General features: G+C 44.6%; 1 protein-coding gene across 1 annotated transcript; it reads right to left on the minus strand.

The window, feature by feature from the left end:
• Positions 1-603: 603 nt before the first annotated feature.
• On the minus strand, positions 604-17,643 carry Shisal2a (shisa like 2A). The gene is given in 3 exon segments (XM_090333748.1): positions 604-856; positions 11,035-11,174; positions 17,462-17,643. Coding segments are annotated over 3 exon segments (564 nt in total). The 3' UTR covers positions 604-614.
• Between the last annotated feature and the right edge of the window lie 8,314 nt (positions 17,644-25,957).

Below are 25,957 nucleotides of genomic sequence, written 5' to 3' on the forward strand. Positions count from 1 at the left end.
CAAGGGAACTGAGGCTCAGGAAAACGAGGGCTAGCATGGTTGGGAACTGGCCAAATTCACTTCTGGAGCCTGTGTCTGGTCTGCTAAGGACGTATAGTATTTTCTCACTCTCCTTCATTCACTCTTTCATCCGCCTAAGAAAGTGACGGTGACTACCCCTGGGCCTGCTCCGTTCCTTCTCATTCGGAGACAAGGAGACGAGTGAGTGGCAGACTCTGGGGTGGGCCGGGAGGCCGGAGGGGCAGAAGTCATTGGCCCTAAGAAAGATGACTCCCAGGGGCTTCTAAATACAGCTCCTCTGGGAAGAGAGAAAGGAAATGACAGTTCTCTGGCGTCTCACTTAGGAGCCGTGCTCTCTGCGTCCCCACAGGCTTCTCTTTGACAGGAAGTGTTATTGGCCCTTCTTCTGAAGACTTAGATGCTGCAGAATTCCTTTGGTCTGCAGCATGCCAAACAGAATAGGATGGCTGGGTCCACAGCAGGACTTGGATGCCTCTGCTAGAAAAGCCCTCCTGTACCCCACTGGGTTCCAAAGTCCCTTTGACCATCCCCAATCCTGCTTCCATACTAAAACACACTCCAGCAAGGATGATGTAGAGATATTTATTGGATGTTTACAGGATTGGTCCACAGGCGGCAGCCTGGGGGACAGTTACCTCCTCAGGGCTGACTGGAACAGTCACAGTGGCCGTGAAGTACTGCTGGAGGACATGCTTAGATCCCAGGGTCTACCTCTCCTTGCTTTCCAGTCATGGGTTCAAGGAAGGGGAACTCTGTCTGAGAGGCTTCGTCATAGGCACCTCCATTGTGACAGCTGTATTTGTTCCTTGATGACCTGGTAGAACCTCCTTGGGGCCTGAAACACAACAAGCTGTTGGGGCTTCCTCTGCAGATTCCTCTTCCCCCCAAGGCCACACCCCCTCAAGAGCACTTTGTGGGGCCAGGAGTTTGGCCTAGTGGTTAAAGTGCTTGCCTAGCATGCATGAAGACCCCGGTTCGATTCCTTGGTACCACATATATAGAAAAAAAAGCCAGAAGTGGTGCTGAGGCTCAAGTGGTAGAGCTCTAGCCTTGAGAAAGTCCAAGGACAGTGCTCAGGCCCTGAGCTCAAGCCCAGGACTGGAAAAAAAAAAAAAAGAAAAAAAAAGAAAAAAAAAGAAAAAAAAAGAAAAAAAAAGAGCACTTTGTGCCTAGCTGCCTCATCCATAAAATGAATTCTCTTTTTTTCCTTTCTTCCTTCCTTTCTCCCTCCCTCCCTCTCTCCTTCCCTTCCTTCCTTCATTTCTTTTTTCTTCTGCCAGTCCTGGGGCTTGAACTCATGGCCTGGGCACTGTCCTTGAGCTTCTTTTGCTCAAGGCTAGCACTCTATCACTTGAGCCACAGTGCCATTTCTGGCTATTTTTGTTTATGTGGTACTGAGGAACTAACCCAGGGCTTCATGCATGCTAGGTAAGCACTCTACCACTAAACTACATTCCCAGCCTATAAAATGAATTCTTGTTAACAACAAGCCACAGCATGCCCTAAGAGCTAACAGTGTTCTTCCCAGGACTTTATAGATTTGTAGGGGGGTACAGGACATAAAGAGTTGACCTTCACCACAGCCCTAGGAGACAGGCTCTATTAAAAAGCCACTGTGTAGCTGGGCACCAGTGGCTCATGCCTGTAATCCTAGCCACTCAGGAGGCTGAGATCTGAGGATCGCTTTCAGTTCAAGACCAGCTGGTGCAGAAAGATACTTGAGACGCTTATCTCTAATTTCTCTCTGTCTCTCTCTCACAAACACACACATACACACACACACACACACACACACACACACACACACACACACACACACACACACACAGAGCCAGATGTAGAGCTGTGGTTCAAGCAGTAGAGTGCTAGCTTTGAGCAGAAAAAGTTCAGAATCAGCATCTAGGCCCAGACTTCAAACCCTAGGACCTTGCCCCTCTTCCCCCACCCCCCAAAAAAACCTCAAGTGTTTAAGCTGGAATTTCAAGTCATTTCCTACACCTTCTCCTCCACTCTGAGACAAAGCCAAGAATTTTACCAAGTCCTTCTGATTTCACCTTCTCAGTAGCTGCCTCCTCTACCCATTTCTGTCTGTCCTCAAGGCCATAGCCTTATGTCAAGCTGTCATCTTTTTCTACCAAGACCACTGGAATAGTCTGCTATTGGGCTCCCACAAGGCATCCTCTATGCTGTAGCCACAGAGATCTTTCCTTTCCTTTCTTTTTTGTTTACCTTTCTTTTTCTTCCCTATGCTTTCCTCTTTCTCGTTTTGGTGATACTAGATTTTGAATTCAGACCCTTTCCTTACTTGAGCCACATCCCAGGACTCTTTGTTTTCATTATTTTTCAAGTAGAGTCTTACATTTTGTGCTCAGGCCAGCTCGAACCACATTCCTCCTATTAATCCTTCCTGCTTATCTGGGATGACAGACATGGGCCAAAGCATTTAGACATCAGGGACAGCACCTGACTCTGAGATCAAGCCCCAGGATGATGCCCAGGCCCTGAGTTCAAGCTGAGGAGAGTGGCGGAAGGGCAAAGAAAAGACAGCCAATAAGGATATGGAAAGTTGTTCAGCTTCTTTAACACTGGCCATTGTTAGTAAAGAGATAGGGAAATGAACGTTCACTTAAACTATAGAACAATAGACTGAGATTTGGGGTGATTTGGCATTATCTTTTCTGGTATTAGGGCTTAAATTCACTGCCTTTAGTTTTTGTTTTGTTGTCAGTTCTAGGGCTTGAACTCAGGGCCTGGGCACTGTTCTTGAGCTTTCTCAGGGCTAGGGCTCTACCACTTGAGCCATAGCTATACTTCTGACGTTTTCTGTGTATGTGGTACCAAAAAATGGAATCCAGGGCTTGGTGTATGTTAGGCAAGCACTCAACCACTAAGCCACACTCCCAGTCCCCAACTTTTTTTCTTTTTTTTTTTTTTTTTTGTGGGTCTTGGGGCTTGAACTCTGGGCCTGAGCGCTGTCCCTGAGCCCTTCAGCTCAAGGCTACCATCCCACCCCTGAGCCACAGCACTACTTCCCCTTTTCTAGTGATTAATTGGAGATAAGAGTCTCTGAGTCTTTACTGCCCAGGCTGGCTTTGAACCATGATCCTCAGATCTCAGCCTCCTGAATAGCTAGAATTACAGACATGAGCTGTCGCACCTGGCTTCCCCAACTTTTTTTCCCAGCATTTTTCTTAGGCTAGTCTTGAGCTTTGATCCTCCTAATTACTGCCTCTGGAGTGGCTGGGATTCTAGGCATCAGTTATTGTACCTCACCTCCAGAGACCTTTTATTTATTTTTATGTATTTATTTTTATTGTCAGTGATATATAGAGGGGTTACAGTTACATTTGTAAGGTATTGAGTACATTACTTCTTGAACATTGTTACCCCTCAGAGAGAACTTTTTAAGTATTTTCTTTTTTTCCCCCCTCTCTCAAGTCCTTGTTTATTCTCTTCTTTTTACTGTACTTTCTTAAAAGCCTCCAGTGTCTTCCCATTACCTATGATCCTTGAGGTGACATCAAGGCTCATCATGAACTGGCCCATTTTCTTCTCCTTTGTCAAGAACTCAACATTTTGTCACACCAGGATTCTCACGAATCCTTAAATGGGTCCTTTCCATCATATTGCTGGGCTTTTTCTTGTGCTGTTTTTCTGCCTGGAAAAACATTCTGTGCCTTCTCTGCCCAGCAGACTCCTATGCTTTAAGACACTTGATAGAGATTCTCCAGGAAGAATGGTGCCTTGGAAACCAAAGGGAAGAGTCTCATTGAAGAAGGATGAAGAGCTAGAGTTGGCTACTCAACAACCATCCCTCATCTTCCCATTTCAACAGCTAGTTTGGGCAGGATTGGCCTTAACCGGGAGTGGGCTCAAAGGATCCAAACCAATAAAGTTATTTTGTTCTTTTGCCACATGAATGCACAATCAATGCAGAGCATTGACCTTAGGTGGTCCAGTAATCAAGTAAAACTCACTTCGTTTGTTCTTTTCCTTTCTCATTGAAGGAAGGGATGGCATCCTCTGATGCCTTCTGACTGATGGGAACAAAAGCCTTTAGTTCCAGGGACTGTGGTAGCTACATTACGACCAAGCAAATGTCAGCAGAGGAGAAGGTCGGCCCAAGATAGAAGGCAGAGCAGAGAGTCTGAGTGCAGCCACAGGCCCAGAGCTGTGAACCTCTGCACACCCATGCCTACAGCCAATCCTGCTTTTGGACTTCCCACCTTTTATTTGTTTTTCTCGGAGCTTCCTATTTTTAAGTAACCTGAGACTCACCAGAAGTTATAAAAATAGCACAGAGGTGCAGTCAGTGTTCCTGCCCCAATGATAGCATTTTATATAACCTTAAGGAGAACATTTGTATAACCAAGAGACTGATATGGATAGAAATTGGTAAACCCAACCATAGATCTTATTCATTCTTACCAATTTTTATATGCAATTTTTAATGCATGGCACTATGAAATTATGTCATATGTGTAGGATTCTGTAATCATTACCACTGTGGTCGGGATAAAGTCCTCATCACTGCTGCGAAACTTGCGGCCAATGCCTTCTACCACTGCAGTCAGACCTTCCTATTCAACCTAATGCGTGGTAACCACTACCCTCGTCTCTATGACGTTCATTTTGCTATTTCAGTAGTATTATATAAATGGAGTTATGAAATAGGCAGCCTTTTGAGATGGCTTTTTCACTTGGCCTAGTCATTTTGACATCCACCCAAGTCAGTGCATGCATTGAGCGCATTCCTTTCTTAGGACTGTGTGATACTGGACTGGTGGTTGTATCATTTGCCCACTTAAGTTGCCCATTTGTTTACAGCTCTTGTCTAGTACAAGTAAAGCTGTTATAAAATTTGATGTACATGTTTTTATGCAGGTTTACTTTTAATTTCTCTAGGTAAGTACCTAGGTATAGGATTACTGGTTCGTATGGTAGAGCAGGTAGAATAGTGGACCCCAAAATAACAGGTACTATGGTTTTGTGTGCAGCACAGCCCCTTCCTGTGCAGTTCTAACACTATTGAAAAGACTATCCTTTTCCAGTTGAGTTGTTTTTGCATCACGGTCAAATTCTGCATACTTGCCAGGGATTGATGGCTTATACTTTGTAATCTTAACTACTCAGGATCCTCAGATCTGAGAATCATAGTTGCTCAAATATAAAAGTTAGAGAGATCCAGGGCTGGCAGTTTGGCCTACCGGTAGTAGAGTGCTTGCCTATCATGCATGAAGACCCGGGTTCGATTCCTCGGTACCACATACATAGAAAAAAGAAACCGGAAGTGGTGCTGGGGCTCAAGTGGTAGAGCTCTAGCCTTGAGAAAGCCCAAGGACAGTGCTCAGGCCCAGAGCTTAAGCCCAGGACTGGCAAAAAAAAAAAATTAGAGAGATCCTTTTCTCTAATCAACCAGAAAAAAGCAGCAGAAATGGAAGTATGGCACAAGTGGTAGTAGAGTGCCAGCTCTGAGCAGAAAAAGCCAAGCAAGAACACAAGACTGTGAGTTCAGGCCCCAGTATTGCACACATAAATACACACATAAATCTGCAAGCCAGGCACTGGTGGCTTACACATGTAATCTAGCTACTTAAGAGGCAGAGAGCTGAGGGCTGTGGTTCCAGCCAACCCAGGCAGGAAAGTCTGTGAGACTTTTTTCCAATTAACTACCAAAATGCTGTGGCTCAATGTTGCAGAGTGGTAATCTTTTTAAAAATATATTTTTATTGTAATTAATAGAAGGGTTACATTATATTTGCCAGATAGAAGGTGCATTACTTAACAAACATTGCTACCCCTTCTCATTTTTTTTAAGGATTAACTTAAATGTATTAATGCCAAGGGGAAGGAAGGTAACAGTTCCTGACCCTCCAGCTGTATCCACAGTTCACCAGGAACAGGCTCTGCCAGTGCCCTTCTCATGTTTTTGTCCCCATTTCCCTCCCCCATTCCTTCCCCAGAGTGGTAAACTTGAACACAAAAACAAGACAGGGCCCAGGTACTGAGTTCAAGTCCTAAGACCAGCAAGGAAAAACAGAAAGAAAGAAAAGAAAAGAAAAAGTGTTTAAGACTATTATACCATGCACACATTGTAGTAGATATTATTCTTTACATTTTACAGAGTAAAATGAGGTCCAGAGAATAGATACTTGCTTAAGACCATATAATGAGAATAGGAAGACCAAGATTAGAACCAGAGATGTGCTTTCATACCTTTCTCCAGGAACCTGTGGTCAGCTCCCTACCCAGAGTCCTCAATCCTGCACTTGAAACTGGCTTTGGTAATCAACCTTGAAGTTCTCAGAATTTTTTCTGCTTAGATTAACTCATGAATAGTACCTGTGAACTTAAATATGGGGTTCATAGTTGTCATCTGCAAATATCGTTAATTAACAAGCAGGGAGATTGGGGATGATTGAGCAATCTCTGGAAAGTGAGATGGGTGGTGGAAGTCATACTGTAGAGAAAGAGAAAGGCCCGTTGGCCTGCAAGGCAAAAGCTTGACCACTAACTGGTCTGGTGACCACAGGCATAGTACTGTCACTCTGTGGGTTCCACCTTTCCCACCTGTACTGTGAGAACCATTAGACTTGATTTTGAGGAGCCCTATGAGTGACAGCTGTCAATTAATGGTTTTCAAAGTCATTAACTGTTTTCAAGAGGGGAATGATAGATTAAAAACCTTAAATGCTTTTCATGTTTTCCGGATTTATTAATGTCTCGTTAAATGTATCTAGGTTGGAACACCATTTCTTTTTTTTTTTTTTTTTTTGCTAGTTGTGGGGCTTGAACTCAGGGCCTGAGCGCTGTCCTTGGACTTTTTTTTCTCAAGGCTAGAGCTCTACCCTTGAGCCACAGCACCACTTCCAGCTTTTTTCTATAGATGTGGTGCCAAGGAATCGAACCCGGGTCTTCGTGCATGCTAGGCAAGCACTTTACCACTACGCCAAACTCCCGGCCCTGGAACATCATTTCTATAGTCACCTCACTTAGCTTACCTGAAAAATATTTTGATAATAACTACTTGCCAAGTAGTTGATCAGGTTACACAGGCACTGTGCTTAGCCGAACAGTATGGGCTCACCTTTCTGATAGAGCTAGCTCCTCACAGAGTCCTAGAGAAAGAAAGTTACTGGGGTTACAGATGAAGCTCAGAGGTTGAGGTGTGAGGTGAAGATGTGGCTCACTTGGTAGAATGCCAGAGTTGAGTAGAAAAAGCCAGGCAAGAGTGTAAAAGCTCTGAGTTCATGCCTCAGTACAGCACACACACACACACACACACACACACACACACACACACACACACACACACACACACACACACTTGTGCTTTGCATGTTCAAGCTCTGATTTTGATCCTCAGCACTGTAGGAAAAAAGAAAGGAAAAGAATAGAAAGTCACAGTATCCTTTCTGTGTGAGAACTGCTTCTCCATTTCTACTGTGCCATGGCTATCGTCCATCCTACCTACTCTTAGCTCCCTAACTTAGAGACAAAAACCTCAAGCACAATGCATAAGCAATGATCGTAAGTCTGAGAGGTCTGGGCAGACTTTCCAACAACATAAGTTCATTGTCTGTAGAAATCGAATTCATTTCCCCTGCTGTAAGGTGGGACTTACGAAAAAGGCAGAAGACAGAGTTGTTTAAGTCTGTAAAGGATAAAGCTCTGAGGAATATAATGTGGTTGTCCTGTAAATTGTCTCAAATGAAAAGAGGAGATAAATCTCCTGGATTAAAGCCTTAGGTGCAGAGGATAGGAGAAGCCAACACAATCGAGAAGAAGGTACTAGAGCTGAGACTGAGCAAAGCTGTCATTTAGTAAAGGTCAGGAAATGAACTTTCCATTTTTAAAGTAAGCCAAAAATGATGTTCCAGTCACCAGATTGCCACTGAAGAATGATATACCTTAAAAAAAAACCAATTCTACTGGCAAAAGCATAGAAATAGATCACACTAATAGTGAGAAAATTGGAATGGAACATAATGATAGGGACATGATGTCCCACATAGCGGGTGACTGAGCACTGAAAAGCAGGAGGGTGGCTTTCTATCCACAGAGCCAAGGCTAACTGGTGTGCCCTCTTAGTCAGCAAGGCATGATGGGAAGCACAGGCCATGGAGAATCCATGGATTCACTATGGATTCTCGAGAGTCCTGGCCTTGCACAATGGAAAGAATATTTGAAGACCAAGACACATGTTTGGGTTCCAGTTCTACGGTTGACAAGCTATGAGTCACTGGGTAAGTCATGCAACCTCCTTGAGACCTGGTTTTCATTGTACAATGATGAATCATCCATATATGATAGTATCCATTTCCACACTCATTTTCTCATTATTAGTATGATCCATTTCTAGGCTTGTGGCAGTAAAATTGTTTTTGTTTTTGCCAGTCCTGGGGCTTGAACTCAGAGGCTGGGCACTGTCCTTGAGCTTTCTCAAGGCTAGCACTCTACCACTTGAGCCATAACACCACTTTTGACTTCTGTGTATGTGGTTATGGGAACTCAAACCCAGGGCTTTATGCATGTTAGGCAAGTACTCTACCAGTAGGCCACCCTCAGGCTCTGGAATTGTTTTTAAAAAGAATGGTTTTTTTGGTTGGGTTGGGGCTTGAACTCAGGGACTGGGTGTTGTCCCTGACTTTTTTCTGGCTTTCTGGTGGTTAACTGGAAATAAGAGTCTTATAGATTTTCTTGCCTAGGCTGGCTTTGAACAGCGATCCTCAGATCACAGCCTCCTGAACTAGGATTGCAAGCATGAGGCTTGAGCACCTGGCAGAAATATCTTTTTTTTTTTTTTTTTTTTTTTTTGCTAGTGCTGGGCTTGAGCTCAGGGCCTGAGCACTGTCCTTGGAGACTTTCTCAAGGCTAGAGCTCTACCACTTGAGCCTCAGCACCACTTCTGGCTTTTTTCTGTGTATGTGGTACCGAGGAATCAAATCTGGGTCTTCATGCATGCTAGGCAAGCACTCTACCACTAGGCCCCAGAAATATCATTCTTAAATGGCATTCTGGTTATTAGGAAGATTGAGCACACTTCCATGTGTATTGAGTATTTGTGTATATGGAGTACATTTTTCTGATTTGTTCAACAGTGTACTTTTAAATATTCTGGATATCGATTCTGTTTTGCTTTTTATACAGTGTTCCTTATTCACATTAGTTATGTTCTGGAAAGTCATCATCAACATTGAATTAACTGAATCACTGCTCCTAGAGGAAGCATAGTTCCTGTGTATTTCTGATTATAATACTTTTGTCAGTCAGTCAGTACACAACCTTGTTTTTGTGTATTGACATTCAGAGATTCCTTGTTTAGTATATACGATTGATTTATTTTAGAGCAAATTCATAGCCAACAGCAGTTTTTCTCCAAGACACAAGCTTTCTTATGGTAGACAGATAAAACTTCAACACTGCTTATAGGATACCTTATTCTCAATTGTTATTGTTGTTTGCAGTGCTAGGGATTAAACCCAGAGCCTTGTGTTTGCTAGGCAATTACTCTAACTCTGACCTACATCCATGGCCCTCAAGGAAGCTATTTAAACTGTGAAACTGTCAACAAAAAATCACAGAAATTGTTTTTGAAAATGACACTGAACAGACTGCGAAGAGGAACTTGTTTATAGGCTTAGAGCTAAAACAACAAGGCAGGATGTCACCATGGTCAGTGTTAATTGGAAAGTGTGTACTTCACATATTTTGGCCCTCTGCACTGCCCACATCTGTAAATGACCTTAATAGTGCCTCAAATATTGATTTAGAGGTTACACTTTAGCAAGCAGATAAGCTTGCAAATATAAGATCAGAGAATAAGATCAATTGTGTGCTGTTGGTAGGTAGATATGTACATGTACACATTATATATTTTTCTTCCTCCGTCATGTTTGTTAATTTCAAGTATGGTGTCTTCTATATAATTTGCTTTTAATCTGATTGGCTAAATTTACCAATATGTTCCTCACATTCTGATTTCTTTTTCTCCTCCCCTGCAAAGCTTCCTAGGGATTCCTCATTCCACAGAGAACCAGAAGAATTCTTCCTCCCTTCGCATCACCTCTATTTCTCAGTGTTCAACCTCAACCCCATCATCCACACAAGTCAACATCTAGGAAAGTTTTGTTGGCTATTACTTGTTTCCTTTTTATTGTTAAGTTAGAATATTAATCTTTTTTGGGGGGGAAGGGAGGAACAATCGTGGGACTTGAACTCAGGGCCTGGGTACTGTTCCTAGCTTTGGTGCTCAAGGCTATAGTTCTACCACTAAGCCACAGCTCTACTTCCAACTTTTGGGTAGTTAACTGGAAATAAGAGTCTCATGGACTTCCAGGGCTGGCTTCAAACTATGATCTTCAGATCTTAGTCTCCTGAGATAAACACTAGGATTATAGGCATCAGTCACCAGTGTCCAGCTAGATGGCTGCGAATGATGGCCTTATCTTCCTCTGATTTGACTGCCACCCACCTTGCCCTTCTCTCTTCCTAATATTTGCTCAGCTTAACTCCCTCCCCCTTCCCAGCTACATTTCCTGTGCTACAAGGTTATAAATACGTGATTTTGTCTTTTAGAGGCTCTAGATGGTCTCTGCTTATAAGTAGATAAGTAGTGAAAGCAATGGATTATCAAAAAATATCCTGTAATTTCTGAATAACCTTGAGTTTAGAGAGCAGCAAATGTGTCTTATGAATGTCTGTTTTGTTTGGGATAACATTAAAATCCGTTTGTATTCCCTATGGCTTAAATTAAAACACCATCTCAGAAAATCTACCACCTGGATTCATCTTTGTGTAATAAATGAAGTGTTGACTACGTTAAGGGACTCAGATAAACACTGGGCCCTTGAAAATGTTCAAATCATAAACCTCCTGATGAATGTGCTGCTTCTTCTCAGTCTTCCAGGAACACTCCGGAAGGAAATGCTCCAAACATCATTTCTAATTATCTCCCTTCAGGAAAGGTGTGAGGCTGCTCAGTACAAAGAAGTCATGCAGTCTTGCTCTTACCTGTCATCTGTAAGCTTAAGCCGGGGTCCAACTTTGTGCGGGGCTTTGAGCTGATGAACAGGTAACAAAGCACACAGGCAGTCACAATAAAGGCCAGAAGAACCATCGCTGCTATGGAGAGGCCCACCAGAGCGCCGATACTGGGGAGAGAAGACCACGAGGGGGCTGAGTGTTGGGGTGAAGAGGGCTTTGGGAGGTAGCCTCTTAGAGAACCGTGTAGGAATCAAGGCTGACTTTTGGTTCTGGCCCTACTTGTCTTAAATGAGCTTTCTGTGCCTACGTATGAGAAGTAATGCCAATTATATGCCAAGTACTCACTATGTATAGAATGTGACATAGTTTAGTCAATACCTCTTGGAGCTGGCTTTCACGTTGTGTTTCCTTTCATCTTGCTTTTCTTCCCAGCTTTCCTCAGCCTCTCACCCCAAAGGACTGGAGGTTTTTGTTGTTGTTGATGGTGGGATGGTACTGGCCCTGGAGCTTGAACTCAGAACCTGAGACCTAACCCTGAACTTCTGTGCTTTACCACTTGGGTCATAGCTCCACTCTGGCTTTTTTTGGTGGCTAATTGGAGAAAAGAGTTCCACAGACTTTCCTGCTTGAACTGGCTTCGAATGGTGATCATAATCTCTTGAGTAGCTAGGAATACAGACATGAGCCACCACAGCCTGGCTGGAGATGGTTTTAAAGCCTTCCAGACTTTACTTCTCTCTCCCAAATTATGAGATATAGACAGCAACAAACAAACAAACAAACAAAAACAGCAGTCTTTTTAGCTTCAAGGTAAAGACTCAATACAAGATCTTTCTGGCCACACGCAGGGTCAGCTTCCCCTCATGCTCTAACCTCACGTGTTTACCATAGGCAGGAAGCCTTGGCTTTTTCCTCCTATACAGTACTTCTGATACAGGATATGTGGGGTTTTCCCCATCACACACAACAATTCTCTAATGGACATCAGCTTGGTATGTTATTACTTAACCCAGGCTTTGGACTCAAACTAACCTAGTTCAAACCCAGCTTGGAAACTGACTCACTGTGATATCTTCCCCCAACCACACCCTCCAGATCTGGGGCTTGAACTCAGATACTATCCTTGAGCTTTCTCAAGGCTAGAGCTCTACCAATTGAGCCACAGCACCACTTCTGACTTTTTCTGATATGTGGTACCAAGGAATCGAACCCAGGGCTTCATGCATGCTAGGCAAGCACCCTATAATCTTGAAATTATTGAACCTTTCCATTGTCAACATTTTTTTATGGAAAAAATAAAAGTGATCAAAACACAGACCCTCCCAGGCAGTAGTGAGAATTCATAATGTTGAAATACATTCCTGGCACATAGAAGGTATTCAGCATATTCCTTATGGATCTTCTGAAGGTGGAGTCAGGCCATGTTTAATCAACTTTGTTTTCTCTTTGTGTGACATGAGGTAAGCAGTTGGGAAACACTGTTGAACCTCTACTGTGTCTCAAGTACTTGGGGATATTCTCTGATAGGAAGGGGTGGTAGGAGCCAGGCTTTGTTTATGCTTTCCTGCCTTCTATTCCTACTCTAGATTTCTTGTCTATGCTCTTCGTTGACTCAGTACCAGACTTCTGCTCTTGCCATTTCTTTAAGATTTCCTTCACAGCCAACTGACAGATACTTTGCACTAAAAGACAGAGCCAGGCCGGGTGGCTGATGCCTCTAATCTTAGCTACTCAGGAGGCTGAGATCTGAGGATCATGGTTCAAAGCCAGCCCACCCACTAAAGAACGTGCCACTCTTATCTCCAATTAATCACTAGAAAATGGGAAGTGGCCCTGTAGCTCAAGGAGTAGGGTGGTAGTCTTGAGCTGAAGAGCTCAGGGACAGCGCCCAGAGTTCAAGCCCCACAACTGACAAAAAAAAAAACCCAAACAAACAAACAACAAAAAAACACTTACAGCCAGGCAGAGTGGCAGGATAGCTTGCTTCGGCCCAGGAATTTAGAGCCACAGGCAGAACTTGGTCTAACCTCATCTTTCAAAAGAAATAATACAAAACAAAAACACCCCCGTCACATTAGTGAGATTCTGAAGAGTTGTTGGACATCACTGTAATGGATTAGTAGAGCCATTGAAACTTTTTTTTTTTTAAATGGGTCATGGGGCTTGAACTCTAGGCCAGTCCCTGAGCTCTTCAGCTTAAGGCTACGGCCCTACCCTTGAGCCACAGTCCCACTTCCCATTTTCTAGTGATTAATTGGAGATAAGATTCTCATGTTTTTTAGTGCTCGGGCTGGCTTTGAACCATGATCCTCAGATCTCAGCCTCCTGAGTAGCTAGGATTACAGGTATGAGCCACCACACCCAGCGAAACATGTTTTCATAGAATACTTAAGTTATGGATAATGTTGTGGGGCTTTTTTTGAGACAAAGTCTTGCTATATCGCCCAGAATGACCTCAAACTCATGGTCCACCTGCCTTGGCTTCCCAACTGCTGGCATTACAGGGGTGTACCATCATGCCAAGCTAATCGTGGATTTTTTTTATTATTTTATTTTATTTTATTGCCATTCTTGGGGCTTGGACTCAGGGCCTTGGTTCTGTCCTGGAGCCTTTCTGTGCTCAAGGTGAGCTCTCCACCACTTGAGATATCGTATCACTTCCAGCCCCTCCTGTTTATGTGGTACAGAGAAATTAAACCCATGGCTTCAGGAATGCCAGGCAAGCCCTCTACCAACTATGATACCTTCCCAGCCCATGGATAAATACTTATGAGGTTATGTTATGTGAAAGCAAGACAGTACTAAATATATTCTCACCACAACCTAACTAAGTAAATGTAGCTATGTACATATCTTTCTATTTGTGATGTGGGATGGAAATATGCCAAATTTACTAACAAGCTATCTCTGGGAATAGTGCAGGCTGTGACTGTCTTGTCTGTGTCCTCTTAGCTCTTACCATTATGGAAGCTTCTTGACAGAATTTAGTTGTCAGCATCTGGATCTCTACCTAAGGACTTTCTTGGACCCAGAAAAAGTTCTGTCTGTACACAGAGGAGGTAGAAGTACCGGCTAATGTCTCCCTTTCCCTATCAACCCATGACTGAAGTGATAAACACAGCTTCTTGGCCCTCAGCTGGGATAACTAAGGTTCATTCTACACTGGCTGTCAGTTTCCATTTTGATTATGTTGCTTCAATTTGCTTGGTAAGACACCATTTCTGTCTTCTTTCATTCTCATCTCTCTTTCCCACCACCCTACCAGTGTTTTCTGGGATATCATTTTCCATATAAAATATTTTCTACCAAATTCATATTTTAGTGCTTCCAGGGAACCCAAACTAAGACACTGATTTCCCATAATTTCTTTCTTTTTAATTTCTGCTGTTGTTTCCACATCGAGTGCGCTAAACATTGTTTTCTCGTTTTAGGTATACTTAATGTTCACAGGATTATGGGTAGACCTATGCTCAGGTGGGGATTCCACCTTTTAGGAGGGACATCTATGGGCATCTAGATAGAAAAGAGCCTCTAAAAGTAGCTTTTGTGGAAAGGGTGAGAGGACTGTGGGGTGTGTCCCAGATTAGAGGTCGGTAGAAAAGCAGGTGCTTTCTGCTTTTTCTGCCTGGAAACTGGGGACTCACCTCTGTGTTTATAGCTGGGGACAGAGGGAAGACACTAAGGAGGAAATCCTGGTCTTAGCAGAAGATGAATTTTAAATGCTCGCATTCATCTCATGGGGATACACTGCCTCAGGAGGTGGTGAGTTCTCTGTCTCAGAAAAGGTTCGAAAGGACATTTGGCCTTGTAGGATTTCACTGGTCTCACTCTAAATGATAAACAAATGAAAAACCACTATGATCTCTACAAAAGAATCTGAGCTTTGGCACTGACGAGTTCTAGTTTTGAATCCAGGTTCTGTCACATGTAAGCTGGGAAATCATTTTACTCTTCATTTAGATCTTCATTTAGAAAGCTTCCTATCTCACGAGGCACCCCTAAGGATTAGATGCAGTACCTGATCACCAACTCTACCCTCGTATAAAGTGGCTATTTCCCAGAAAAAAAAAAAAAGGCAGAGACTAGTGTTAGGCAGGTGGGTCAGCTGGTGTAAGAGTACCAGCTGCTTCTCCACAGAGTGTCTCGCTTTTAAATCCCACTCAAACATTCTCTCTCCAAGGAAACAGAGCTTACCCAGACAGTATCATGTTTGCAAGGACCAGCTTTTATATAAAAGACCAAACAGAACTCAGAGTAAAATTAAGGGCTCCACCATGCAGTGGCAGGGCTCCATCAGAATCATGAGGCTGGGGAGGACAAAGGTATTTCTGGTTCAGAGCAGATTATCTAGATGCCCTGAGGACCTTCTCTGTCCTTCCTGGCCCCATCACCTTCTGCGAGGTTTTGTGAACCATATTATGTTTGAGCTGAGAAGGAAAGAGCCTTCCAACTGCCCTGGGGGGGGGGTCACAGTGACATAGGAAGTGACTTCAGAGATCGTGGCATTCAATCCTTCCCTGAAACATTTGAAACATTGAAGTACTCCATGCAGAGAGGGTTTCCATGGTAACAGGAGGGATCCTGGAAGTGTGGAAGGAAGGGGTATCTCCTGGGTGCTAAGACAGTTACTCATCTCTGTCTCCATGGACCAGCAGAGCATTCAGAAGGCAACAGCCAATGAATTTTTTTTTTTGAGTGATCTGACTAGATCAAGTTATAAGAAGGCCATGGTAAGTTTAGACAAGGTCCTGGAACAAGACAAGCCCCAGCTTGAGGCCAGATAAGCCTGAGTATTGTTCCTAGCTTTTGCATTTCTTGCTAGGACATGCCCAGATAAGCAACATAATCTATCTGAAGTCTTCCCATCTGTAAAATAGACATATTCCAAGGATGTGATCACATAAGAGCATCTAAACCTTAGCTGGTCCCAGGTAATGCTCTTGAAAATTTCAGAATGCTATGATATTGCTAGATCTTGATAAATTCACTTTTATACACTACCCCTAGCCCTATGAATAAGGAAAGGGAATTCTTTTATTGAATGCCTACTATATGTACTAGTCAGTTGACATATGCATTATTATGTGCATTATTATACTTACAACAATTCCATGTGACAGGTCCCTATTTTTAAGATGAGAAAAGTGATCGAGAGATGAAATAACTTCTCCAGTCCATGCAGCTAGTAAGACAGAGCTGAGGTTTGGACCAGGTTCTATGTAGACCCACAGCCTCCCACGTCCCTGTACTTCAAAAGGAAGTTCAGAACTAAAGTGCTCCCACTTTCTCTATAGACATCACCTTATCTCCACTTCCATACAGTGGGACTGCAATACATATCCCATTGTTCTACTTTAGTTCAGGTTGTGTCTCTCTAAATGGACTAGGAGCTCCTCTGGGGCAAAGAATAATTGATGCTTGTATCCCCAGTGTCTTTCCAAGTGCCTGGCATAACACAAAGACTACAGTAAATCAATGATGATGTGGATGAGTAGAAAATGAATTCATATGACACATATGGGCCAGCTCTGATAATGTTGCTATCTGAACGTCTTTTAGAATTACAGGTGGAACACTCGAGAGAGAAAAAGGTCATGTTTGTTAAGGGTCACTGCCACTACCTTAGTTGCAGTAGCATAAGAGTTGCCTTAGAATTCAAGGCAATGGCTGGTCATTCTCCTCACTTGACAGACAAAAAGAGAGACTGTGAGAGGTTTCAGTAGCATGTGATACCGTCTCAACTTCCCACCCTGAGAGCGTGTTGCCCCTTCCCAGATCCCTCTAGAGACAGGAAAACCATTCCCTATTGAGATGGCTCACTCCATTTTTCCTGGCTAAGGACTAGGGAGAGAAATAAAGCCTTTGGAAACCCAAAGGGACTACAACCTATCACACTTAGGTCCCAGGAACATTAGAGCTAGCCTAAATAACCCTTGTCCCAAACAACCGGGGAAACCCAAGCATTATACTTGTATTGCCATCCCAGTATGCCGCCATGTCAAGATGAACTCCAGGTCTTCTGTCTTAGCTTGAGAACAGGGTGCCTTCCACAGGGCCGGGCACACACTAGTGTTCAAACTATGACAGAATGAGAAAGAGAAGGCAAGGGGTGAGGCTGGGGTGGGGTGCGTGCCCGGTGGGGGGCCAGGCTCTGCGTGAGGTCAGCATGTGGGATTCCAGGGGGGCTTTAGGAGAGGAGGTGGACTGGGCGCAGTACTCGGGAAGGGGCTTCTGGTGAGGACGGGGTAGCGTGTGTGAATGTCTAAAGAGCCAAGAGGTGAAAGTGGTGGTAGAACGGATTGTGGAATGGGGACCGGGTTGGAGGAAGGGAGCTGGGGGACGGGGGCCGTGGAGGGGACGGGGGGCCGTGGAGGGCCGAGGCTCGGCGGGGCTGGGGTGGGGCCTGAGGTCGCGGCGCACGGGGGCCCGGAGGGGTGGGGGCCCCGGCCGGTACCTGAGCCACCACATGTAGCTGTGCTCGTAGGGGAAGAAGCTGTGCGGGTCGTCGCAGCAGTACTTGTGGTCCCGGAAGCCGCAGCAGAAGACGGCGGCCGCCTCGCCCCCGGGCGGCGGGCAGCTGAAGCCGCGCACCTCCTCCTGCTCGGCGCTCACGTAGCTCGTGCAGGCGCCGCTCATCGCGCCCCGCCGGGACGCCGCGCGGACGGACGGACGGACGGACGGGCGGACAGACGGGCGGACGCGCGGCTCGGCGGTCGACGGGTCGAGGGACTGCCCGAGACTCAGCTCAGCCTGGGGAAGACGGAGACAGACTAGACGGCGAGGCGGCGACGGGCACGGCCGCCGGGTGGGACCCAGCGGCCGCTAGGTGCGCGGGCGCCCGGAGGAGGAGCGCGGGGCGGGGGCGCCCGCGGGGCTGGGCCGTGCTCCCCCGCGTCCCGGGAGGCGGGGATCCCGGGCGGCGGGGATCCCGGGCGGCGGGGCCCGCCTTCGAGGCTCACCTGCACCGAGCGCCTTCCAGGTGCGGCGCCGGCCGCGAGCCCCCCGCCGCCGGTTCTGAGCCGGCCGTGGGGTCAGTGGGCCGGGTAACCCGGTTCCTGAGCTACCGCTGCGGCAGCCCCAGGACTCCGCCCCCACCTGCAACTCGCACAGCATCCTCCACTTCTTCCCTTTTTTTTCCCCTCTCAGGGGGCTTTTTTAAATGTCCCCCTTTTCTGATGACTACTAGCCTGTCTCTTCCTTTCTCCTCCTGCTCTCCATTTTCCCCCCCTATTGTCCTAAAGGTGACGCACGGACGGGTTTCACGTTCGTAACTCAAATAATGAGTACACTGCTTTTTGGACCGTGTCCCCCCTTCCTCAGCTCTCTCCCAGGTTTCCCCTCCCATCCCCACCCACAAGTTGTGGAATGCTCGTTTTCAGCCTCGTGTCTAGAGAGTGCGGCTGCTGCGCTCGCTCCCCCGTTGTCCCTCCATTTCTGTGCCTCCTTGTACACTCCCAAGGACAGAAAAACGAACGACCAAGACGAGGAAACAAAAACACCAAAAAAAAAAAAAATCCTGTCGCGTCCCTGTCTTGGAGTTCACTGAGATAACTCTGATTTTGTGTGGTCAGAGGCTCTGCGCCTTGGCTGTTCTCAGAGTGTCCTTCTGCTTCTTCAAGCATCTTCCGTGCCATTGGCCAAACACAAGGGAAGGATTGTGGTTGGGGGTGGGGGGGCAAGCAGTGCCAGTGCGTGTCGACCTCTTCACCTTCAGACATGCTTTCCACTGTCCACATGGCCCCTCAGCGGACACGTGGGTGGAGAAGATGTGCACAATGAATTTTACGCATCCATCGGGAAAGATGGTAATGCATCATTTGCAAACAAATGGATAGACCTGGAAAAAAAAATAGGTTGAAGGAGGTGAGGCCCAGACAGACAAAGGATGCCTGTTTTCTCTTGTGTGGAAGCTAGAACTAATCCATAAATATACAAGTAAACACAATGGCGTTATATGCAAGTGTGCATAAATGTATCGACTGACATGTGGTATTTGTAGGGGAGAATTCAAATGATGTAATTCCTTTCCAAGACTAACTCATTGTCTAAGGAAATGAACACCAGGAAACAACAGGTACTTGAAAGGTGGAAGTAGAGTGGGATAGACAAATGAAGAGAGGAAGGGGAGGCAGATGTACCCACAATACTCAATACTTATCCTATGAAATTAAGAAAACTGAAAGAGGGTTTGAGAGAAATAGGGGAGGATGATGTAAGGGTGACACCAGCCAAGACACAGCATAGTCATATACTAATTTGTTGAGTGGTAACTCCTTTGTATAGCTACTTATAGATAATAAAAACATAATTCAAAGCTGAGAGTTTGGCCTAGTGGTAGAGTGCTTGCCTAGCACGCATGAAGACCCAGGTTCGATTCCCCAGTACCACATACATAGAAAAAGCCGGAAGTGGTGCTGTGGTTTAAGTGACAGAGCTCTAGTCTTGAGAAAGCCCAAGGACAGTGTTCAAGCCCTGAGTCCAAGCCCCAGAACTGGCAAAAAGACACCAGTTTGGGGCCGGAAGTCCATGTGACTCTTATTGCCAATTACCCACCAAAATGCAGAAGTGGTGCTGTGACTCAAATAGTAGAACACCACCTTTGAGCAAAAAATGTCAGAGACAGTGTCCAGGTCCTGAGTTCAAGCCCCTTATCCAATTAAATAAAATAAGTTCAGAAAACAAAAAGATAATTCAATTTAAAAATGGTCGTGTATATCTAAAAAGAAAAAAATGATGGAGTGATGGGGCCCAATAATAGAGCACTGGCCCGGTGTGTATGATGTTCTGGGTTCTATCACTAGCATCTCAAAAAACTGGGGAGTGTCTTCCCAGTTTTGCCAAAAGCTAGACCAGTGTTTTCCTTCCCTGAGGATCACTCTGCCTCCAAGAGGTCTTGCTTTTTCCCAGAAGATTCTCCCCTTTTATTCTTCTGATAGAGAAGGCTGCCTAGTTCCCAATCTACCCCTGAGAGAAATAACAAGCAAAATGTCACAGAGCAATTAGTGGCTTACTCAGCACTAATACCCATATCTGTTTAGCCAGCAGTTTCCTTTAGAGTCTGTCTGATCAATACCACCAACCCATTTTGCACAATGATTTTTTTGAAGGGGTAGTACTCAGATCTGAACAAGATCTAGACATGGATCCATTAACTACTATAATTTTGTTATATTTATTTTGGGTTCCAGTTCTTGGTGCTGACCCTGGGGCTCTGTCCCTGAGCTTTCTTGCTTAAGATGACTACTCTAGGCTATAATGCCACTTCCAGATTTCTGATGGTTATTGGAAATAAGAGTCTTAATTTTCCTGCTGGGGCTGGCTTTTTTTTTTTTTTTTACCAGTCCTGGGCCTTGAACTCAGGGCCTGAACACTGTCCTTGGGCTTTTTCCTCAAAGCTAGCGCTCTACCACTTAAGCCACAGCACCACTTCTGGCTTTTCTATATATGTGGTACCGAGGAATTGAACCCGGGTCTTTGTGTATGCTAGGCAAGCACTCTACCTCTAAGCCAAACTTTCAGCTCCAGGGCTGGCTTTAAAACACAATTCTCAGATCTCAGCCTTCTAAGTGACTAGGATTATAAGTATAAGCCACCAGTTCCTAGCTAGTCCTCTGCTTTTAATTGGTAGAGAATACATGTTAACCTGAGTCTTTTACTGTTTGATTTGTTTGAATTGTATATTTTAAATCCCTCTAGCTGTTGAATGGCTGGTGAAAATTTCTCCCATTCTATGAGATATCTCTCGATTCTCTCTCTGTCTCTCTCTCTGTATCTCTCTCCCTTTCTCCCCCCTCTCTCTTTGTTGGTTGTGGAACTTGAACTCTGGGTCTGGGCATTGTCTTCAGCTCAAGGCTACCACCCTACCCCTTGAGCCACAGCCCCTTCCTTCCCTTCCCTTCCTCCTTTCTTCCTTCTTTCCTTCCTTCCTTCCTTCCTTCCTTCCTTCCTTCCTTCCTTCCTTCATTGCTTTTGTTAGTCATGGGGCTTGAGCTCTGGGCCTAGGCATTGTCCAGAGCTCTTCAACTCAAGGCTGGCACTTGACCCACAGTGCCACTTCCAGTTTTCTGGTAATTAGTTGAAGGTAAGAGTCTCAGAATGTTTGTACCCAGGCTAGCTTTGAACTGTGATCCTCAGATCTCAACCTCCTGAGCAACTAGGATTATAGGCATGAGCCATGGGCACTTGGCTTATTTCTTTTGCTGTGCAAAATCTTTTTAATTTAAAGGGTACCATTTTTCCATTTTTGCACACTTTCTGAACAATTGGAGTCATTAAAAATAATCACCTACACCTAATCTATGTCCAGAGTTGTTTATAATAGTTGCAGAAATTCAGATGCTGCATTGAGTTACTAGGCTTGTTGTTATTTGCCTGTGTGTGTGTGTGTGTGTGTGTGTGTGTGTGTGTGTGCCATTACTAGGTCTTAAACTCCAGACTTCATCATTGTTGCTTGGCTCTTTTGCTCGTGGCTAGTACTCTACATATGAGCCAAGTCTCTATTTATGACTTTTTGCTGGTTGATTAGAGATAGAATCTCTTGAATGTATCTGCCAGGCTGGCTTCAAACCATGATTCTCAGGTCTTAGCCTCCTGAGTAGCTAGGAATATAGGTATGTACAATAAGCACCCTGCGCTAGCTCATGAATTTGAAGGTGAAAGTGTAAAGTATTGCTCTGGGAGGGGCCCCTTTGGTTGCATCACCTCCTGGGATGGCATTGGCATGTGGAAGAGTATGCAGGAGCAAAAGTTCATGTCATACTCTGTTAAGTTAAATGAAGCTAGTGTCTCACATCTGTAACCCTAGCTATTCAGGAGGCTGAGATCTGAAGATCATAGTTCAAAGCCAGTCTGGGCAGGAAAAGTCCATGAGACTCCGTCAATTAACTTCCAAAAGCTAGAAGTAGAGCTGTGGCTCAAGTAGTAGAATGTTAGCCTTGAACAAAACCACTCAGGGACAATGCCAACAGCAGCTTGGAGTTGAAGCCCCGTGGCACAAGCAGGTAGTACATTTGGGTATTTTCTGTTGTTGTTTTGTTGTTGTTGGTTTTTTTTTTTTTTTTTTTGGTGGTGGGACTTGAACTCTGGGCTTGGGCGTTGTCCCTGAGCTCTTCAGCTCAAGGCTACAGCCCAACCCCTTAAGCTACAGCACCACTTCCTGGGTATGTTCTTTAGAACAGCATTCAATTTGCTACGTGAAGGATGGGTTGGGGAGGGAGTTAGGATTAAGGAGATGAGCTAGAAGCTGATAAATCTAAATCTCCTTTAGTCTCTCCTGCTTAGCCATCTTCTTTGGTTTCTACCATTTTGTTAGATAGAGGTTTCACTGCTTTATGAACAATCCACAGTAAATAGTCTCAAATAGGAACTGTTTGAGTTCATAAAGAGCAAGAAGGAGAAGGGATGGGCCGGGAGTTTGGCCTAGTGGTTAAAGTGCTTGCCTTGCATGCATGAAGACCCGGGTTCGATTCCTCGGTACCACATACATAGAAAAAAGCCGGAAGTGGTGCTGAGGCTCAAGTGATAGAGCTCTAGCCTTGAGAAAGTCCAAGGACAGTGCTCAGGCCCTGAGCTCAAGCCCAGGACTGGCAAAAAAAAAAAAAAGGAGAAGGGAGAGATTAGAAAGACATAGAGATTTTGAGTGGAGTGACAAATGCCCTGCCCCCTCAATGTCACTTTTCTATATTAATAGAGCCTTCAATCTGGGCCTAGGGCCACACAAAATACAAATTTGCATTTCAGGGGTCAGGAGTTGAATTCAAGCCACAAGACTGGCAAAAAAATTTTTGCATTTCGGTGAACTGGGATATATGACCAACTCCTGAATGGTAGTGAGGAGCTAAAAAGCGCCCCCCATTCTGAGGCAGTAACCATCTTGCTATTTATATACACTATGAGTGTATATAAATGTGCACATAAGTGCACATAAATTAAAGAAACAGAATTGTGGTGCCCATAAGTCCCAGGAACTTACCTGTGTTAAAATTAATCAGAACTCGCATAAATTCCAGGGATGGCATTTGTTTTCTAAGCCATAAAACTACCCTCATACAGCTAATTAGGACTCTACTGGCGTGGGAACCTCCTGTTAGCTCCAATCGCCCTGGAATGTCCCTAATCCCCCACCTTATTTTACTCACACACCTAGTTGCTGTAAATCTGTGGCCTTTGCCTTTAAAAGCCCTGTAAAATTTCAACTCGGGGCTTCCTCCTAAGCTGCTCTGTGTAGGACAGAGGCCTGAGCTGCAGCCCACCTGAATAAAGCCTTGCTTTTGCATTTCAGAAAGTCTGACTCTCGGTGGTCTTCTTGGTGGTCATCTAGCGACTTGGGCATTATAGTAGGTCTTGACACATTCACCTTAAAAGAATTATGGTTCAGGGGCCAGGAGTGTGGCCTGTGGTAGATGCTTGCCTAGCATTCACGAAGACTGGGATTCGATTCCTCAGTATGACATACACAGAAAAAGCCAGAAGTGGTGTTGTGGATCAAGTGGTAGAGCGATAGCCTTGAGAAAGCCCAAGGATAGGGCCTAGATCCCGAGTTCAAGCCCCAGTATTGACCAAAAAAAAAAAAACATACGGTTCAGGTGGTCAACTATTTTTGATCATGCAAATTAACACATTGTAGAACTAGGACAGCCATCAGGTCTGGGCTTCACATGGGATAGGCATAAACTTCTCATTCTTTCTCATAGTAAACTGCAGTGTTTACTCTATGTCCCTGTAGGCACACCTACAACGACCCCAACATAAATTGGTTGCAATCATAGGCAAAGGCTAAGATGTAGGGAATGAGGGAGATATAAGGAAGAGAGGAAGCTGTCTTATAGTAATTTTTTTTATTATACCCAAAGTAGTAGTGTATCTTAAAATGTAGCCTTTGGACCAACTGCAATCTAATCATTTAGTGGGGCCCAGGAATGTGTGAGAGCAAGTCATTTATAGGCAACTCCCTCCAGAAATTCTCAGCCCACTGGAGCTCAGCAGTTTAGGCCTACCTGTTTCCACAGGTATCTCAGTGATGACCTGTCTTCCAGGCAGCGATGAGAGCAACCTCCTTTTGCCTATAGGACAGTGTCTACCAATGCTCCAAGGTTTTCTTCTAGCCTTCAGATTTGGGACTATAAAGAAGTGCTTCCCACACCTACAGAAGACAGGCTTTGTGTGCCTAGTCAAGGTACTATTATTTTTCACTTAGATCATAAGACTGCACATGAACTATCCCCCTCTTTACTCCTTCCTACCCTTCGAGCCCTCCTTAGCACAAAGCTTCAGGTAGCTTCTTTAGCATATCAAACATCTTCTTTCCTTAGGGCTCTTGCCTGAGGGACTCTGCCTGGGACCTCCTTGCCCTTTCTCCCAGTTGAATGCTTTTTAAATTTTTGGCTCTTAGCTTTAATGTCATTCTTCCAGGAAATGTTCTCAGAACCTTGGAATAGGTCAAGTGCCACCTGTATCCATGTGCATGGCTCCCTGTTCATCTTGGTGAAGTTATAAAATAATTGACGTAGGGCCAGGAGTTTAGCCTAGTGGTAGAGCACTTGTCCAGCATGCACAGAGACCTGGGTTTGATTCCTCAGTACCACATGCATAGAAAGAGCCTAAAATGGTACTGTGGCTCAAGTGGTAGAGCTCTAGCATTGAGAAAGCCCAAGAACAGTGCTCAGACCCTGAGTTCAAGCTATGGGGGCAAAAAAGAAAAAGAAAAACTAGTAATAATTGGCATAATTATTTGCATGATGTCTGTCTTTCCTACTGTTCTCTAAGCACCATGCAGCTGGGAACATGCCTGCTTTGTTCACTGATATACCTTTAGAACCCAAGCAGTGCTCAAGAAATATTTGTTGAGTGAGTCTCTTGTAACTATCATGTTCCAGGGGCTCCCTTCATAGTCCCATCTTCCTTCCTTACCCTCCAACCTAATGGAGATACAAATAAGTACCTAGGGCCAGATGACATCGAAAGAGAACTCTCTAGAAGTCAAAGGAGAGTCAGCAAAGGACAGAGACTTTTATCCTATCTGCAACCATCCGTGGGTCAGCCCCCAAACTCCTAACCAGTGGTCTACAGTAGTCCTTCCTTTATCTGCAGTTTCACTTATCCATGGTCAACTGTGTTCTGGAAACATTAATGGAGAATTACAGGAATCAATAATTCATATGGTTTACATTTCTGTTCTGAGTGGCAGGAAGAAATTTTGAGCAACCCTGGTTCATCCTGTCCAGATGTGAATCATCCTTTGTCCACGGTATCCACCACATATGTGGATTTGTCCAATAGCAGTTGAGAAAAAAAGGGGAAAGAACACATTTAGATAACTCTGATTTCAACATGCTGTTGTGATGGTTCTATTTTATTATTTTATTATCCATTGGTATTAAAATCTAACTTTGGAATAGGTTTATATGCATAGGAAAAAACATTCATGTTGGACCGGGAGTTTGGCCTAGTGGTAGAGTGCTTGCCTAGCATGCATGAAGACCCGGGTTCAATTCCTTGGTACCACATACCTAAAAAAAAGCCGGAAGTGGTGCTGAGGCTCAAGTGATAGAGCTCTAGCCTTGAGAAAGTCCAAGGACAGTGCTCAGGCCCTGAACTCAAGCCCAGGACTGGCAAAAACAAAACAAAAAACCCTTCATGTTATATAAAGAGCTCAGTACTATCTTCAGGTTCAGGCATCCACTAGAGATCTTGGAATCCTTGATAGTAAGGGAGGACAACTGTACTCTAAACTAATGGCAGATTGCTTATGTATCAGTAATAAGATTAAAGCAAGTAACTAAAATACTGATGAATAATTAAGGCATTATGTGCTAAGACTTAATCTAATGAATAAAGTATGTGGCTTTTAAGCAAGGTATTAGGAAATAATGAAGGTATTTGTAGATGATCAAATATTAACTACTGAGATGTTAGCTGATAACCAAGGGATTAATTTAAAACCAAGATGTTA

The sequence above is a fragment of the Megascapheus bottae genome, chromosome 6, assembly GCF_031878675.1.
Source record: "Megascapheus bottae isolate mThoBot1 chromosome 6, mThoBot2.hap1, whole genome shotgun sequence".
Classification (NCBI taxonomy): Eukaryota; Metazoa; Chordata; class Mammalia; order Rodentia; family Geomyidae; genus Megascapheus; species Megascapheus bottae.